This window comes from Candida theae (genome assembly GCF_024610275.1).
Source record: "Candida theae strain CBS 12239 chromosome Unknown scaffold2, whole genome shotgun sequence".
NCBI lineage: Eukaryota > Fungi > Ascomycota > Pichiomycetes > Serinales > Debaryomycetaceae > Lodderomyces > Lodderomyces theae.
The window spans coordinates 194,747-212,296 of NW_026261438.1; the positions used below are offsets into that span (position 1 = coordinate 194,747).

Genomic DNA, 17,550 nt, shown 5'->3' on the forward strand with positions numbered 1-17,550 from the left:
GCTTAGGGGAAAGGGAGGAAGGAAGGGATTAGACTTGCATCTAGCGGTGAAGTTGGTGCAATACTCCTATTGTGAATAGTCTATAGTGATTGCTGTCTTGATTTAGTTCTTTTTTTTTTTTTTTTGTAATGCAACACCCACTTGCACAGTCTTTGAGGAAGTTTTGTAACTATAACAAATTCAATCAATCAAAGAACAAAGAAAAATCTTTGACAACCAACATCGCTTAGTCCCGTCCCAGACAAGAGAAAGCTCTACTCTAAAGGATCGTCATTCGGTTAAATTTCATGCAAATGAGGCACTATGCTTTGCAAAAAATAGAAATTATACATTAGTCGCTATTAGTGCAATCTCATATAAAAGTAAAATACAAAATGCTAGCCTAAAACGTCCATCAATGTAACCAGGAACAACATCTCCATAATCATAACTCCTGCAACATACCCCCCGAAAAAAAATTCATCTCATTAAATGCAGAACGAATTCAACGTAAAAGAATTAGAAAAGATAACAACAGTAAAAATGCAATACTTCCTTATACCCTCGAACTTCCTGAAACTAACTGATACGCTTGGCTATCTCTTCTTCTGCTCACTCTCCTATTTGTGAAAACCAGCTTGAGCCACCTTAACCCCACAACCCCACCTCCCCACTTACTCTTGCCTCTTTTCCACAATTGAAACTCTTGTGCAGTGCCATTCTTCAAGTCGAAGTCATCGTCATTCACATTCATTTCCAAATCAGATTTATCAACAATGTCAGTAATACTAGGAGCCTTGTAGAATTTCAACAACAACGAATTCATAACCACGCTCAACGAGCTAATCATCATGGCTATGCTTGCAGCCACGGGAGGCAACATCAAGTTCAACGGCAAGAAACACCCCATTGCAAATGGCAACATAAAGATGTTGTAAATGACAGCCCAGACAAAATTTAATTTGATTCGTTGGAATGTCGTTGATGAGATTTTCAATGCATTAATGACTCCATACAAATCAGCTTGTTGGCGTTGACCACCTCCAATTAGAACAATGTCGGCGCTCTCAATGGCAATATCCGTTCCTGAACTGATTGCCATTCCGATATCGGCTTTGGCTAAAGCTGGAGCATCGTTGATTCCATCACCCACAAAGGCAATGTTTGCACTAGGACCAAATCTGGTTTTCAAGTTGGAAATGACCTTGTCCTTGTGTATAGGAGATACTTCATAATAAATGTTTTGCTCAGTAATGCCAACTTCTCTTCCTATTTTCAAGGCTGACCCCTTGTTGTCTCCTGTAACCATACCAATGATGTAACCCTCGGATTCTCTCAAGTAGTGTATAACTTCACGAGAACCTTCTTTTAATGCGTCTGAAAGTTCAATATAACCAGAGTATTGTCCATTGATCACAACGTAGATGACTGTGTTTATAGAATTGAAATCTTCATTATCAATCTGATGCATCAACTGAGGAAACTTTTCCTTTATGAGATTATAATTACCCACGTAGATCTTGTATTCGAATGAGTGCAAAGTGACATTAGCTTCAATACCAGCCCCAAGCAAGATATTAACATCCTTTATCAATGTATCAAAAGAGTCCTCTTCAAAACTCAAGCCACAAAATGACTTAGCCAGCTTAGTCAATGCTCTCCCAACCGGATGCTCCGAATTGCACTCTACTGAACCAATCAATTTCCACCAATCAGATACCGAAAGCTTTGATTCGGGTTGATCAATTGCTACCGGCTTCGATTTCACCACACTCATTTCACCAGTGGTCAATGTCCCTGTCTTGTCAAACAAGATGATATTGACCGACGTTGTTTTCTCCAAAATGTCAGCACCTTTGATCAAGACACCATTCAAGGCCCCGACTCCAGTACCCACCATAACAGCAGTGGGCGCGGCCAATCCCAAAGCACATGGACAAGCAACAACAATAACCGAGATTGCCAACTGTAAGCAAACGAAAAACTTGCCATTTTCATTACTACGGAAAATCATTGGTAACCCATCAGTGTGCATTGTCAGGCATACAATAGCCCATACTGTAAATGTTACAATCGCCAACATAATGACAAATGGCACAAATCTAGCCGCAACATAGTCGGAAAATCTTTGTACTGGAGCCTTTTTCACTTGCGATTCTTTAACCAAGTTAATAATTTGTTGTAATTGGGACTTTCTACCGGTTTTCGTGACTTTAAGATGTATCAAATGAGGTCCATTGATTGACCCACCAATAACAGAATCTCCTTTCCGTTTGTGGATGGGTAAAGGCTCACCCGTGATCAAGCTTTCATCAATTTCTGATTCTCCGAAAACAATGACCCCATCCGCTGGCACTTTGCCCCCGGGTAACACAATCGCAATGTCATTAGTTTGTACCAAATCAATGCTAATTGTTCTAGTTTGATAATCTTGTTGAAGTTTGTCATTGTTGCCATCCATTTCTTTCATATACTGAGTTGACTCGGCAATGATTGTACACGTGGAAGGAGTTAACGACAACAACCTCGATAATGCAGAGGATGTGGCTCCTTTGGCTTTGTTTTCCAATAATTTACCAAAAGATACAAATGTCACCAACATTGCTAGCGTGTCAAACAAAACTTTTGGCGGTTTCTCCGTGTTACCACGCCAAACACTAACCACAATCGACACAATTGAGAAAATGTATGTCACCATTGTTGAAATAGATACCAACACGTCCATTGACGCACCTTTAAAGTTGTTTTTCACAAATGATGAGAATTTACGCAAGAATTTTGCACCTAGTCGAAATTGGACATAACTTGCAAGTAACCCTTCAATCAATGACACCAAATAAAGCCCTGGGAATAGAGTTGTCGTCTTCCACAACTTTGTGTTTTCTGTGTGTACGAGAATGATTATTGGTATACCGAATAATAAACTTTGGATAACGATGTTTGACCAGTACTTGATATCTTTGATTTTAGATAGTAGTTTGAGCTGAGTGGCTGATGACTGGTCTAAGGAGTTGATGACAAAAAATGTGACTCCAGGCTCCAAAGTATCAAGACCGTCAACTATATCACGAATGCCTGTTATTACTGGATTATATGATACAATCAATTCGTTACCAACACCAAGAGCCAGTTCTTCAATAGATGTCCTTGGCAGAGACAGAGACGTCAAGTCTTGTGCAGTGCCATCCTCTTCATCATGCCATGATACTTCAAATGATAATACCCCAGGTGTGCTCTGCAATTGTGCTTCAAGATTGTATTTGAACCCAACCAAGTCCGTATCAGGATGTAGACCCATTATCCTCAAGCTTGTTTCCTCAATCTCGTCCAATGGTTCACCGTTAAGATTTGGGTCTTTGTTGCTTCGCTCATGTGTATCAGTTGTTTGCACATGTGTGAAGTCGAATCCACAATCCTCAATCGCATCCTTCAATTGATCCAAAGATACAGCTGAATTATGTTTCACCAAAGCTTCCTCCGTGATTAGTGATACAGACACATATGACACACCACTTATTTTCTCCAACGCTTCAGTTATACTTGCTGAACATGCACCACATGTCATCCCCACTATTCCGAGCACAGTTTGCTTCAACACCTCCGACTGTGAACCTGTGCTGGACTTGAGAATCGATTTTTTCTGTAATTGGGCATCGAATCCACAATCCTCAATGACAGTGATTATATTTTGTGGGTCATAGTTGATAGAATGGGTGATTAATCCATCCTCTGTGACTAATGATATTGATGCCTTTTCTATACCATCTTGTTTTTCCAAAGCTTCAGTGATGCTTGCAGAGCACGCACCACAAGTCATGCCCTGTATCGATACAAGTGAGTGTGTTATGCCACTTGTTGAAGTAGAAGATGGCATTGTAAATACAAAGTAGGGAGGGGATCTGTGGAGCTGTATTCAATTCTAGTTGTTTGGGTAATAAAAAAAAAAGAAAAAAAAAAGATCTGATTATGATTGAGTGCAATAGATCTCTGCAGTACTCTTGATACTGTAGTTGTCCTGTGCTGTGATGTGTTAAGCTTTGATTAGTTGGATTACAAGGTGATGAATGTAAGAAATTGTCATTAAATGCAATGAATGGGTTATTCTGTTAGTATATATATATATATATATATGTATCTATACATGTTAGTAATCTTTGGATTTAAGGGACCAGAACAAGAGAAAATTAAAAAAATTAAAAATTAAAAAATTAAAAATTAAAAATTAAAAATAAATTTACATAACGTAGAATAACGCAGAAGAACTTATTTTGACAGAAAGAAAGAAAGAGAGAAAGAGAGAAAGAGAGAATGACAGTAGCTTACATGTATATGAAGATACACTTTTATCAAAACAATATCATCTAATGAGAGTATATTGACTAGTTTGTTTATTCATTGCACTCTTGACAATTACTGAAAATGAAAAAAAAAAAAAAAAGAACAAAAAGAACAAAATAACTAACATGATCATAAATGTCGATGGCATAGGTTTATTTGCCATTGGTTAAAAAAAATTATGCACACAAAAAAATAACCCTGCATTAAATTAGTAACAAGTACACGACCTTCTTTTTATAGCTAATCTATTCCATCAGTTATACATTGCCATCTCGACACAAATAATACTCTACTCGTATTGGCTCTCGACAAAAAAAAAAAAGGTGTTATACAACAAAGTATCACAATACTAATGAATAACAACCAATCAACACACACACACAGAGAGAGAGAGAGAGAAAGGTCAAAATTGTAAAATCGGTAATATTCATTCGTGATATAGAAAGCAAACCGAGGGGAGTAACAATCTTAATAGCTATTTCTTCTGTTATCAAATTGTAAAGTAAGCATTTGACTACTACTACTACTACTAGTGTGTGCATTCTTCGACTATGCAATCATGACACTCGTTGAATTTTTATATCACACAATCACACCGTATATGCAACCGCTTTTAATCCACTATACTTTCCCTTGTCACTGGCCCTTTACCAATCTTCTCCTTTTCCCTTTTCTTCATACTCTTGGCCAATCTCTGACTTGTAGTCATACCATGATACTTGTGTGACAAATGCTTATACGCCTGTTTCGTATCCAACGACTGACCTTCGTCATCCTTGTAATGCAACTCCACCTTGGGATTGTAGGTAGAGTACTTATCGCCGTCACTTCCACTTGATGATCCAAGTGTCAGATTCTTCTCACTGGTGACCAGTTTATTACCCAGTCTAGTCTTACGTCCATTACTTTGATTGAATCTCTTGCTTTGACCAGATTCAACAACAATACCCTTTTCGGCCAATCTCTTGTCCAACTCAACTTCAAACTGTACTTCTCGATCGAGTTTCGATAGTTTCATGTACTCTTTGTTCGTGGACAATTCGTCTCGAAGTATTCGTTCCTCTATGTCAACTTTTAATTTCAAAAGTTCAGTTTGCTTGGAGAGTTCTTCACGTATCGAGATTGAAGAAGTGTCGGATCTATTTTGGAGAATGGAATTATCGTTTGTTCTAGATTTGAGAAATTTGAGGGTATCTGCTAGACCAGTGTTGAATCTGGGATGGTTGTCATTTTCATTCTCAGATGCTCCCCGTGTTTGTGATTTTTGTTGATCTGTCTCCATGGTGACTGCTTCGGGCAGATTCTCCTTTGGATCGTTTGTACTAGAGCTCATTCTTCCATTGACTTGACTAGTTTTAGCACCATCACTGGTATGACCATGAATAGTGCCATTGACTTGTTTCTCATGCGAATCAAATATATCTTCATCGATTGTGTCTTGCTCCTCACCATTATTTTCTCCTAAAATGTTATTTTCCAAATTGCTCAAAAATCCCAAAGTGTCAAGGTCCTCTACACCTTGAATCTCATTGGATAATAGTGCCAGATACTGACGTCTCATTGACTCTTCTTCCAATCTTCTCTCCATGGCAATCTTTTTATTTCTGGCTATTTCAATTGCAATCTCTTCTGGGGTCATTTTTTGCCTTGCTCTTTGCAGTCTCAGCTTACTTGCGTTGGCCACAAGGCTCTCCTGCAAATTATCGTACTCATTCTCATCGATATTTGGTAGTTGTTCAAAATCATCAATTTTAACTCTCGGTGATGCAATACGTTTAGCCCCCTCAAAGGGTTTCCTTGTCTTTAACTTCTTCATCTTGATTTGTGGTTTTGGAGTAGATTCACCACTCAATTCTTTTTCCAAATTGCCAAAAAAGTTGCTAAATTTCATTGTATTCACAGGTAGCGACTCAGCTTTGTCCATTTCAACCTCAGCAGACTTGTTCAAGTTGATGTTGGAGTTTTTTATTACGACTGGTTTCTTCTTGATGACACCATCAGTGCGATTACCTTTATCCATTCTATCACCCTCATCATCATCGTCTTCATCGTTGTTACGTCTATAATGACGTCCATTAAACTTGATCATCTCCGCTTCTCTTCTCTCCTTCAAGTTATTCTTCACTTTAGCCTCAGCAGTTAGAGCTTCGTTCACAAGCACATCACCTTCACCGTCATCGTCGTCGTCATCATTCAATAGATTGGTGTCCTGGAGTGTCAAGATGTCATTGTTGCGCAAATTTTGCAATTCTCGTGTACTATGACCAATATGAGCATTCACCAAATGGGAATCTTTTATGGAGGGAACTTGTTCTATTTTCTGTTTCTTTGTAGATTGGGAGTTGCCAACTTTCAGTAGCCAGCTATCGGTATCTATTTCGTCATCATCTCCTTCTTGTGAGGTTTCCATCAATTTACGCTTCTCAGACGCTACTTTTGCCTTGGTGAGTTTTTGCGATAGTAGCTCATCATTAACTCTGTTGATCGACTTAGATTCAACACCCTTGGCTGTGTTGGTAGTCGATGACTCATCTGGTATTGGTTTCAACCCTAATGAAAGTCGAAGTTTATTCGTTTCCTCGAGTGACAACTCGATGACGTTGCTTTGTGTTGCTGGCTTCTCCACTATAGGTTCTAAGCCTAGTTGAATTCGTATCTTGTTTGTCTCTTCCAAGCTTAGTGATATCTCCTGTGACATGTCCTGGTTTGCTACACACACTATGCTGTCCTCTGTGCCAGGCGAAAGAATCATTACAATGATTTTTTTCCACAACACAAAAAAATAAACCCGCATTTTCGTTTTGTTTACCTTTTTGATTATTTGTTTTTTTTTTGCAGAGCCTATTCTATTCCATTCCAAAAGAGACGACGATACTTGATCTTGAAAAAGTCACTTGTATCTAGTACAGTCTTACCGCAATGAGTCACATACATAACAGTTGTCACAATTCGATAATCAATAAACTGCCCCCATTGCGCTCCCTGTCGCAATGTGATTTCCGGCTACGAATAAATCGAATTATAGGCACTTCTGCAGCAGACAAACAACAAATATCAGTACAGGATGATCTAGTCGCTTACACCGCAAGTGGGGGTGTTGTACTTTGTCACATCGATAAAGAAACCAATGACGTTGTAAACCAGAGATTCTTTTGTGCCAATTCAAGTGAATCAAAGTCGCAACTGCTGAACCATGTTGGTGTCTCATCCGCCAATGCCTATTTAAACATGATCAAGCCCGACTACTCACAAGAGGAAACGATACGAGACCAGTATGGGTACCCAATTGTTACACACCCTATTGAAATTTACGGCAACTCCTTCTCACCAAATGAAATAGACGAAAGCACCAGTGCTTATTTGAGCCCTTTAGTCAATGCTCAAGCATCTCCATCGAAATTAAAAGATAAAGTCAGATCAATCAAATGTATTGCCATCTCTCCAAACAAGCGGCTTTTGGCTATTGGAGAGTCGGGATACCAGCCACGCATCCTACTATTTTCACTCGCTCAAGACTCACGACAATGTCCCATGATGGCGATTTACGAGCACACTTTTGGCGTCAACAACTTGGTGTTTTCCCCGGACTCAAAGCATCTATGCTCTTTGGGGGTCATTAATGATGGATGTATCAATGTGTGGAAGTTGGGGACCAATTCTGTTCAACTACAAGCGAGCAATCGATGTTCCAATATTATACATAAGGTCATTTGGCATGAAAATGTTATTGTCACTGTTGGATTACGTTTCATCAAGTTGTGGAGGTTTGACCATGATGGCGGTAATAAACCGGTTGTTTTGAAAGGGAGGAATGTTCAATTGGGTAATTTTATGGATTCAAATTTTATGGACATGTCATTGATTAATGAAGATGAGGTGGTTGTGATTGCCAATGGTAATCAGTTGTTGTTGCTTAAGTTGAATTTTGATCCACCGAAATTGCTACCCTTGCAAACACCAGACTATAGTATCAGCTCGATAGTTGCTGATCCTGAGCTGGAGGTGATTTGGTTGGGCGACACAGATACGAACTTGAAGTGTATCAAGATTGAAGACCTAATACTTGTTGAGTTTGAAAGTGCGAGATCTGCATCGTCTCCTTCAAAGGGTTCGAACCAATTACAGCAGCAATTGTCAGGGGTCTTTAGATTGGAGCCAGGTAAAGCTTCAGTTACTTCAGTTGTTCGATTATTCAATTTGTCAAATGACTACTTGCTATACCTTTCATCAAATGAAGAGATTAAGTTTTGGAATAAAACTTTAGGAGAAACTAAACCTTTAGCTGCATCTATCATTCGACATGCCAGTGGAGTTAAGAAAAGTTACGATGAAAACTACCTTGTCTTTTCCAAGACTGGCACAATAGAACAATTTTGCCCAAACTTGGGTGACCTTGTGGAAGCGTTAGCTTTTACCACACCGGGCATTGAGGTGGTTACCGACTGTTTAACCGCAGTTGATAAAAGGGAGAATTTGTTTATCTTGGGATACAGATCTGGATCATTGTATATTGTTGATCAAGAGTCAGACTCTACAAAAGTGCTATTGTCAATAAAAGCACACTCTTCATCAATTAATGACATTGTCTACTTTGAACACCAAGAGCATGAACTAATATGCAGCATATCGAGAGATCGCATGATTCAAATATTTGTGAAAGTGGAATCTAAATGGGATTTGCTACAGACCATACCAGTGCACAATGGGAATCTACTCAAGGCCATTTTCCATGAGGGATATTTATATGTTTGCTCAACTGATAGGACAATCTCCGTCCACTCTATAACCACGGATCCAATCTTGACGTTGGTCAAGACCAAATCCATAACGTTGAAATGCACACCGTTAACAATGTCAATATTTGATTCCGATCTTGTCGTGTCAACAAGCGATAAGCAGTTGCTTGTATTTGATTTGCGAAACGATTGTGACTTGAAAAGATCAATGAAGTTGATCAATGAGAGATTGAATGAAAGTGTACAGGTGGAAATGATGGAGAAGTTTAAGAATGCGTTGATTGTCTGGGCCTCGGATAAGTCTATTCGAGTGTTTGATTATGCTACTGGCAAACCTCGAGGTGTTAGTTGGGGACATCTGGACTCATTGCTTGGGGTTTTTCTCGTAGAGGGTGGGACAACACAAGTTGAAGGTACGGACGGCTTCAACGATGATGATAATGACGGTGAAGTTACTTCGGAGCTTGTAACAATTGGTAATGATGGATGTTTATTTACGTGGCGTATAATTGAATCGGCAACTACAGCCAATACAGTGCCCAATGAAGGCAATAAAAGCGCATTAGATGATGGTTTTGTCGTTGCAAGCCTGCCATCTCCGGCATATGCAAAAGTAACGAGAAAAATCTTACCGACAGTGCCAAAATTAGCAGCCGCAGCGGCTCTACCGCAGGCTCCACCACGGGCTTCACCACGGGCTCCACCACAGGCACCGTCATCTGCAACGTTTTCTGGACCGTCGTCACCGAAGAAGGAGAAACTACTAGATAGATTGGAGCACGCAGCAACTGGTACAGGCTCAAAGCCAAGAGTGCAGCTAACAACCACAAGTACCACAACAACGGTGGCGTCACCTTCACCCACACCAAAGTTGACTGCTGCCACATTGAAGCGAATTGAATCTCGTAATGGCAGGAATATGGGTGCCAGTGGTACCCATGCTTGCGGCAGCAGCAGCAGCAGCAGCAGTCCAACAGCCTCACCAAAGGTGACGGGTTCGCTTTCGCTAACGCGGTCCAAATCGACGTCCCCTTCACGCAGGGCGCCGCTCATGAACTTGCGTACTAGCTCTCCTACGCGGAATAGCAAAATCTCACCACCCATTGATAATGGTGATGGAACATTATCCAAATTGAGTCAACCATTGATGAAGTCGCCAACCACCACCGCTCATCCTCCAAAACGGCCCATATCTCCAAGCAGAGCCACTCTGGATCCGCAGTTCAAAAATGGTTCACAAGTGCCAGTGATACCAAGTCTATCTAGGTCCTCTACATCCGATTTGAAAGCAGGCGTTCATGAGTCCATGCTGACGGTGTCGTTGGTGGAGAGATGCATGAACCAATTCGATGAATTGATGAATCGGGTTTCAGAGTTGCAAAAAGACGAAAGGGCTGTATTACTCGATAAGATAAACGAATTGAGGTATAAATTGGACGATAGTATTGTTCCGACAAGTAATGGCAGTAACCGAGATGATCTTTTGAGCAAGTATAGTGATAAATTGGTTGAGTTGGTTGAGGCTAAACTTTCAGGATCGTCAATCAGCGAGTGAGTGAGTAAGGATGCACACGATCGCGTGAACTATGGAGTTACAGCACCACCACAAACATTGAATATATGGTGCATGCGTTTATATACAAAACGGTCTGTTTAGACCTAGCCCGATGATAGGATATATATTTACTTGTGTGTCTGTGTTATTCATCTAACGTGGCTTGATGGTTGTAGATTGTATAGGATTTTTACCGCGTGTTTCATCTGCTTGTTTCCAAGGATCTTCGTCAATCTTGTCATTCACCTGTGACTCTCGCACCTTTGCACCATTCTGTCCTTCTCCTTTAACATTACTAATCTCTGGTGCATTCTCCAACTCCACTCTCTGTAATTCCTGCTGCAACTTAACCTGATTCTCCTCCTCCAATCTCAATTTCTCCAACTGCCACTTCTCATCCGCCTGTCTCGCCAATATCTTTAATCGTTGCTGTCGCATTTGGTCCAGAACCAATTCATCCAAGCTCGGAGCATCCAATCGCGTTCTCCTCAACCACTGAAGCCATTGTGGCGGGATAGTTTTAAAATAGTCGACTTTGAACACTTCCTCTCTGAATGGTTCCAATTTGCGGCGTAAGCGAGTTAAGTTGCCGTCGATTGTGAATTCCCAGTATGTGTTGCCATATAAATCGTATCCAACAAAGAATTTGCGGCGGAAGGGAATGTCTCTTCTTGCTTGCCATTTATGTAGTAGACGTTTCCAGGCTGGGTGTTTTTGTTTTATGACGTCCATTTGTAGTGGGGGGTGGGGAAAGAAGTGGATTGAATGGGTTATGTGTTGGAGTGTTTAATGATCCAAACTTGGTTTTTTTTTTTTATTTTTTTTTTTTTTTTTCACTGTTTGCTTTAATCGATGATACTGGATGGGACCCAAACAAAGGACATCTCCACCGAGTGAAAAGTCCGATATATGTTATACACCGTGTACATACAAATATGAGTCGAAGGAAATTTACTACAGTGACTAAGCTAAACAATGTGCTACCATTGCCAATTGAGCTAAACTCTGGAGAAGATCTACAAATGCACCAACATAATCATCAAAGTCACATAACTGACGTACGAGTCGGCGAACACCATCTAGTACAAGGCAACACAACCACGACGGGTACATCAACCGCCAACCAATATGTAGTTTGGCAGATCAAGATTACGATCAATGACTTGGACTATTCGTCTATAGTTTTGTACAAGCGATATCTGGAAATACTACAGTTGTATGACGATTTGATCGAGGGCTATAAGGATCAAACCGATATTGTGATACCTAAGCCTCCACCGAAGAATAGTTTTAGTTTTGAGAGATTGGTGATGAGTACCAATTGGTTAGAAGAGAGACGAAAGGGGTTGCAGTGGTTCTTGAGTAGTGTATTGTTGAATCCAGTTTTGCAAAAGGGTACAATTGTAAAGCAGTTTGTGTTGGGAGGAGGGGGGGAGGGTAGGGTAGGGTAAAGTAGAAGAGTGGTGATGAAAGGTAAAACACTACGTTTAATATAGTTCTGTTGTAGTTAAAACAAATACTAAGAAAAATAAGAAGAAGAATACAATGAAATGAGACTAGTCTAATATGTACAATACAAATATGGTAGATGGAATAGATAAAGTATAGCAAGCCGAGGTTGAATACAAAACATCTTTGCTAAGTTCTAGAACAGACGCCGTGCTTAGTATTGTGGATTATGTAATACAGTATGTGATAGCTTACCTAATATTCAGAGCTACCAATTAGAAAAGAGCAAAAAAAAAGAAATTTAATCAATAGAGAGAGAGAAGAAATAAAATAAATATAAGCATACGATTTTCCAACATCGGGATTTGTAATTATTTATACAACTAATATTAACAGTATCCAACATTTTTTGGTCAACTATAAATAGAGCTACTGCTACTAGAGCCACTACAACAACTACTGCTAAACTTTTATCAAACATATACAACAACACACACACAACTACTGCTACGAGAATGGTACATCACAAAGTTACAATTATTGGATCAGGTCCAGCTGCTCACACTGCCGCTATCTACTTGACCAGAGCAGAGATCAAAACCACTTTGTACGAAGGTTTCTTAGCTAATGGTGTTGCTGCTGGCGGTCAATTAACCACCACCACCGATATCGAAAACTTTCCTGGTTTCCCAGAAGGTATCAATGGTACCGAATTGATGGAGAGAATGAAGAAGCAATCAGAGAGATTTGGTACTGAAATCATCACCGAGACCATTTCCAAGTGTGACTTGTCTCAAAGACCTTTTAAATTGTGGACTGAGTTTAATGAAGATGGAGAGCCAATCACCACTGATGCTCTCGTCATTGCCACTGGTGCTAGTGCCAAGAGAATGCATTTGCCTGGAGAAGAAACCTATTGGCAACAAGGTATCTCTGCCTGTGCTGTTTGTGATGGTGCTGTCCCTATTTTCAGAAACAAACCATTGGCGGTTGTTGGTGGTGGTGACTCTGCTTGTGAAGAAGCATTGTTTTTGACAAAGTATGCATCCAAGGTGTATTTGCTTGTGAGGAGAGATGTTCTTAGAGCCTCTTCCATCATGCAAAAGAGAGCCATGAATAACGACAAGTTGGAGATTTTGTGGAACACCGAAGCCAAGGAAGCTAAGGGAGATGGAAAGGTTTTGACTTCGTTGGGTATTTACAACAACAAGACTAAAGAGACTTCCGACTTGCAAGTTAATGGATTGTTTTACGCGATTGGCCACATCCCAGCTACCAAGATTTTTGAAAACCAATTGAAGATGGATGAAAGTGGTTACATTCAAACTAAACCAGGCACTGCTGAAACTTCAATTCCCGGTGTTTTTGCTGCTGGTGATGTGCAGGATAAGATTTATAGACAAGCTATCACCTCTGCTGGTACTGGATGTATGGCAGCTTTGGAGTGTGAAAAGTTTATCGCCGAACAAGAAGATTAGGATTGCAAAGAAACACATGCACAGAAACACTATTCAAATATCAATCCCCCCTTCTTAATGTTTGGGGATGGATTTATAGACAAGATATATATAGATACAGTGTAATATAACCTGGTTATGCAAGGAGCTTATTGGAGTCTATTTTCTTTTTTTTTTTTGTTCTCTAGAATTGACCAGTAAATACAACTCTGTATGGGTTGTAATATGTCCTTTCTACTTCACTGATCTCTTCATCCGTTGGGAAATTGTAAAATGGGGAATACTCTTCAAGAATGGTGGTTAAATAGTCGTCTCTTTCTTGTGGTGCAGTCGACTGGCCAACATTGACTGGCCGTTGATAAGTCTCATTCTCTCGTTTGATTGTATCCTCATTACCGTCATTTGAAGCAAACGATGAAGTGCAATCATCAGCCATATTTTCTTTCATTTGATATTCATAAGTTTCCAACTCATATTCACAAAGTAAACTGGCCAAAGCAGGATTTGAAATTTCTCGAATGTGTCTCTCTTCTTCACCTTTGCACTCTTTAGCACTAGCTGCATCTCTTTCATTGAGTTCGACTGTTGTTGCACTGGTACCAAGCTTCATTACGTCCTGCATATCCTCATCTTGAACCACTGCGTTATAAGTAGCTGCCTCCATCATTGACTTTACTGCCGCATTGTGGGCGTTTTGAAAGGGCAACTGTTGATTCAAGTCAATGTCCTGAGATACAAGATCCGCTTGTGTCGTTCTTTCGCTTTCCCTACCATGCAGCGTCGAAGTTACAGCAATACTCAAATCCAAACTTTTCTTGGGAGCAGCAACTGCGTCATCATCATCATCATCTGCTGTAACTGGCGGGTCGTTCTCAACTTCATTGACAAATTTGATCAAATTGGATTCGAGCCCAGTGGTGTCAACCAGAACAGAAGATATGCGGGGCACAAAATACATGCTTCCAGTTCTATTCTTCAAGTCGCCTGCCACTTCCATCATTGGCTCTAACTTGGTGACGATCGATTTCATGGAGTAGTACAAAAGTGGGATATCATCTGGTGAAACAAGCAATGAAATTTGATCAATTTTGCTGGAAGTATTGGTGGGATCAGGGATGGCTAAATCTTGCGGTTTCTTGGCTTTATTCTTCCTCTTAAACATTGATCTTGGATGTCAGGATATGTGGGTTAATTATTGAAGTTTGAGGTGGTTAGTAGTAGTTACTTAACCATGTATCCAGCTTTTGTTTTAAGGGTTGCAAAAAAAAAAAAAGTGATAAAATCGCATTTGTCGTTTGTGCAATATCTTTTGGTTGAGAATGGGGTCTTCTTTTTGTTATGCTTTCTGCCACTACCAAAAGCCATTCTTGCATTGACTAGTACACCATAGCTACAGCTCTTAGAGAGATGAGGGGTGACTTGGTATTTCTATATCTAAACAGTTCCGTCAAGTAGTGCAATTTTAAACAGTGGTGTACTGCAAAGATTACCGTGGATTTTGATCTTTGTTGAGTCTATCTACCTGCATACGTTCTGAATTGATACAAGAGCACGATATTACAGTCCATGCTTTGAAGTGTAGTAGATTGTAACAACTGATTTCACCGTAAGTAATCTATATATGTAATATGCGCTTGATGCTGTTTGAAAAAAGTAGTGTACTGTGAGCCAAAAGATTATTGTTAACCTGTCATCATCAATTCCGTTAGCAGAAGCGGCTGTGATTAGAAGGTAAACGGCACTTCGAGAAGACAGCACTTCGAGAAGATAGCACTTCAAGATAACAGCACTTCGAGAAGACAGCACTTCAAGATAACAGCACCCCACATATCATCATGTCCTTCAATGACCCCTTTGATAACGATATAGAGAGAATAGCAACCAATCATTCTCATAAATACAAAGATTATCCTGAATTTGAATCACTTTCAAGCAGTATTGATAATCAGCTACATCATATCAATAGCACTCAATTATCAAGCATCAAGCATGACTTGCTACAATATGAAAAAGATCCCCTCAATGCATCCATAGCGGAAACACTCAGCGCCAACTTCAAATCCACTACGGACTCGTATCGCAAATTGAACGATTTCGTTAAACAGTTGAACAATACCATCAAATCAGTTGAAGATGATCGTGAGGACGTTGAGATTATCAATTACCTCAAGCAAAAGGAAAATATTCAAATCAAGTTGATTAGGGATAGTCTTAACAATTTCAAAAACTATCAACGAAGGTTTGAAAGTAAGCAATCGAGTCAATTACCACCGCTAGGAGATAACCAGTCACAGGGTCCCGATCAACTACAACCGCCACAACAACATCAACAGCAGATACAAATCACTTACGAACCAGTTAACGCAGAGGAACTAGAGCAGCAAACACTCCTAGTTCAAGAAAGAGAACGAGAAATACATCAGATTCAACAAGATACCCACGAAATCAACAATATTTTCTCAAATCTTTCGTCAATCATCAATGAACAGCAATTTCAAGTTGACAGTATTGAAAATAATATATTCACATATAGTTCGAATGCAAGGCAAGCTTCAAATGAATTGAGAAGTGCTCATCGTTATCAAAAGAGGTCTAGTGGTACTTTATTTTGTTGTTTGATGATCTTATTGGGTGTTTTGGGATTCATTATATTAATAGGGTTGGTATTTTAGAATTATACATAAACTGAGAAATTGGTGCCCGTGTTCTGTAAGTTCTGCACCAACTCTACTCTTTTTCCTTCCATATGTTCACACAACCATCGTCGCCTGCTGATATTACAACCTCCTCTTTTTCATTATCCAAATTTGCCCAAATGACACAATTGATCTCATGAACACCGTGAGCAAATTGGTGCACATTTTCAATCTCCCACTTGCCAGTTGCGATCTCACTGTAAACCACAATTTGTCCATCTGAGCCAGAAGTCACAATCTTGCCCGTCTTTGATGACCACGCCACCGAATATATGGGAAGGGTGTGGGCTTTGGGCAACACGCATTCCTGTTCCCAAACCATTTCGGAGGTGTGCTTGATTGAAGAGGGCAAATTGGTCCCGTTAGTACTACCATTTGCATCATTACTCGTTTCATCTTGACTGTACCATATGCGGACTGATAAATCATCGCTCACTGATACCAACCTGATTCTATCTTTTGTAGCGTGGGGGCTCTTTGGACTTTCAAATTTGGAACACCACACAGTACCCTCATGTGAATCCAATATCCCAACACATGACCAATCATCGTCATCAAAATCTTGTTTGTAGATTCTTATAGTGTCATCATAAGATGAACTGGCCAACAAATTACTAGTAGGATGCCAAGTCACATTCTTTACGTCTTGCAGGTGATCATTCAATACAGAAACGCACTCAAACTCCTCCAACGTTTCTGGATCAGTTTCCCAAATCCAGACCGTCTTGTCTCTCGAACACGAAGCAAGATACCTCCCACTAAAATTCCAATCAACCGCCTTAATCTCATTCTCATGGCCCTCGATTATCGCCATCAAGTTCCACTCATTGGAAGGACTCGTCAATATCTCAGCTTGATTATCCACAATCTCCTCAACTTCATAATTCTCATCGGGCTCATCTATACCCCATATCGATATCGTTGAGTCGAATGAACCACTGGCCAATGCAGGCAAGTCCAACACGTTCAGCTTGTAGTCCACTCCACCCATGGGAGGCTTAAACGAAACCGATCGTACTGATCGCCTGTGTGTGTCTTCTAAGTTGGCAATCTGGGGGAATTTTTGCGCAATAGATAGTTTGTACACTTTGGTTGATTTGTCAGTTGACGCAGTGGCCAAGAGTGGTAATGTTGGGTGAGCTGATATGCTCCATACTTTGTCTGTGTGTGATTGAATTGACTGGATGAGTTGGAGCATGATATGCAAGATGGAAGCTGCTGGGGAGATGCTTTAGTGATGGTGGTTTGGGCTGTTCTTTTTTTTTTTTTTTGTTTTTTTTTTTAAATTATTATTTTGCAATCAGGAGAATGAAGTGGAAAATTTTGATGCTCGATTTCAT

General features: G+C 40.0%; 7 protein-coding genes and 1 pseudogene across 8 annotated transcripts; 3 read left to right on the plus strand and 5 right to left on the minus strand. All coding sequences in view use genetic code 12, as the record gives it.

Annotated features, from left to right (window-relative positions):
* Nucleotides 1–535: 535 nt before the first annotated feature.
* Nucleotides 536–3,853, minus strand: CCC2 (Cu(2+)-transporting P-type ATPase; the record flags this gene model as incomplete). The annotated part of the gene is made up of 1 exon (XM_051752395.1): nucleotides 536–3,853. One exon carries the CDS (start codon nucleotides 3,851–3,853, stop codon nucleotides 536–538), a length of 3,318 nt encoding a protein of 1,105 aa, XP_051608455.1.
* A 1,077-nt stretch (nucleotides 3,854–4,930) lies between these two features.
* On the minus strand, nucleotides 4,931–7,015 carry KGF57_003019 (U4/U6-U5 snRNP complex subunit; the record flags this gene model as incomplete). Its single annotated transcript, XM_051752396.1, has 1 exon — nucleotides 4,931–7,015. The coding sequence occupies one exon, from the start codon at nucleotides 7,013–7,015 to the stop codon at nucleotides 4,931–4,933; it is 2,085 nt and encodes a 694-aa protein (XP_051608456.1).
* Nucleotides 7,016–7,236: 221 nt separating this feature from the next.
* Nucleotides 7,237–10,608, plus strand: KGF57_003020 (uncharacterized protein; the record flags this gene model as incomplete). Its single annotated transcript, XM_051752397.1, has 1 exon — nucleotides 7,237–10,608. The coding sequence occupies one exon, from the start codon at nucleotides 7,237–7,239 to the stop codon at nucleotides 10,606–10,608; it is 3,372 nt and encodes a 1,123-aa protein (XP_051608457.1).
* Nucleotides 10,609–10,761: 153 nt separating this feature from the next.
* On the minus strand, nucleotides 10,762–11,340 carry KGF57_003021 (uncharacterized protein; the record flags this gene model as incomplete). The annotated part of the gene is made up of 1 exon (XM_051752398.1): nucleotides 10,762–11,340. One exon carries the CDS (start codon nucleotides 11,338–11,340, stop codon nucleotides 10,762–10,764), a length of 579 nt encoding a protein of 192 aa, XP_051608458.1.
* Nucleotides 11,341–11,543: 203 nt separating this feature from the next.
* On the plus strand, nucleotides 11,544–13,535 carry KGF57_003022 (annotated as a pseudogene). Its single transcript has 2 exons — nucleotides 11,544–11,962; nucleotides 12,485–13,535. Coding segments are annotated over exons 1-2 (1,470 nt in total).
* A 163-nt stretch (nucleotides 13,536–13,698) lies between these two features.
* Nucleotides 13,699–14,676, minus strand: KGF57_003023 (uncharacterized protein; the record flags this gene model as incomplete). Its single annotated transcript, XM_051752399.1, has 1 exon — nucleotides 13,699–14,676. The coding sequence occupies one exon, from the start codon at nucleotides 14,674–14,676 to the stop codon at nucleotides 13,699–13,701; it is 978 nt and encodes a 325-aa protein (XP_051608459.1).
* Nucleotides 14,677–15,349: 673 nt separating this feature from the next.
* PEP12 (SNAP receptor) lies at nucleotides 15,350–16,186 on the plus strand (the record flags this gene model as incomplete). The annotated part of the gene is made up of 1 exon (XM_051752400.1): nucleotides 15,350–16,186. One exon carries the CDS (start codon nucleotides 15,350–15,352, stop codon nucleotides 16,184–16,186), a length of 837 nt encoding a protein of 278 aa, XP_051608460.1.
* A 55-nt stretch (nucleotides 16,187–16,241) lies between these two features.
* KGF57_003025 (iron-sulfur cluster assembly protein) lies at nucleotides 16,242–17,408 on the minus strand (the record flags this gene model as incomplete). The annotated part of the gene is made up of 1 exon (XM_051752401.1): nucleotides 16,242–17,408. One exon carries the CDS (start codon nucleotides 17,406–17,408, stop codon nucleotides 16,242–16,244), a length of 1,167 nt encoding a protein of 388 aa, XP_051608461.1.
* Nucleotides 17,409–17,550: the final 142 nt, after the last annotated feature.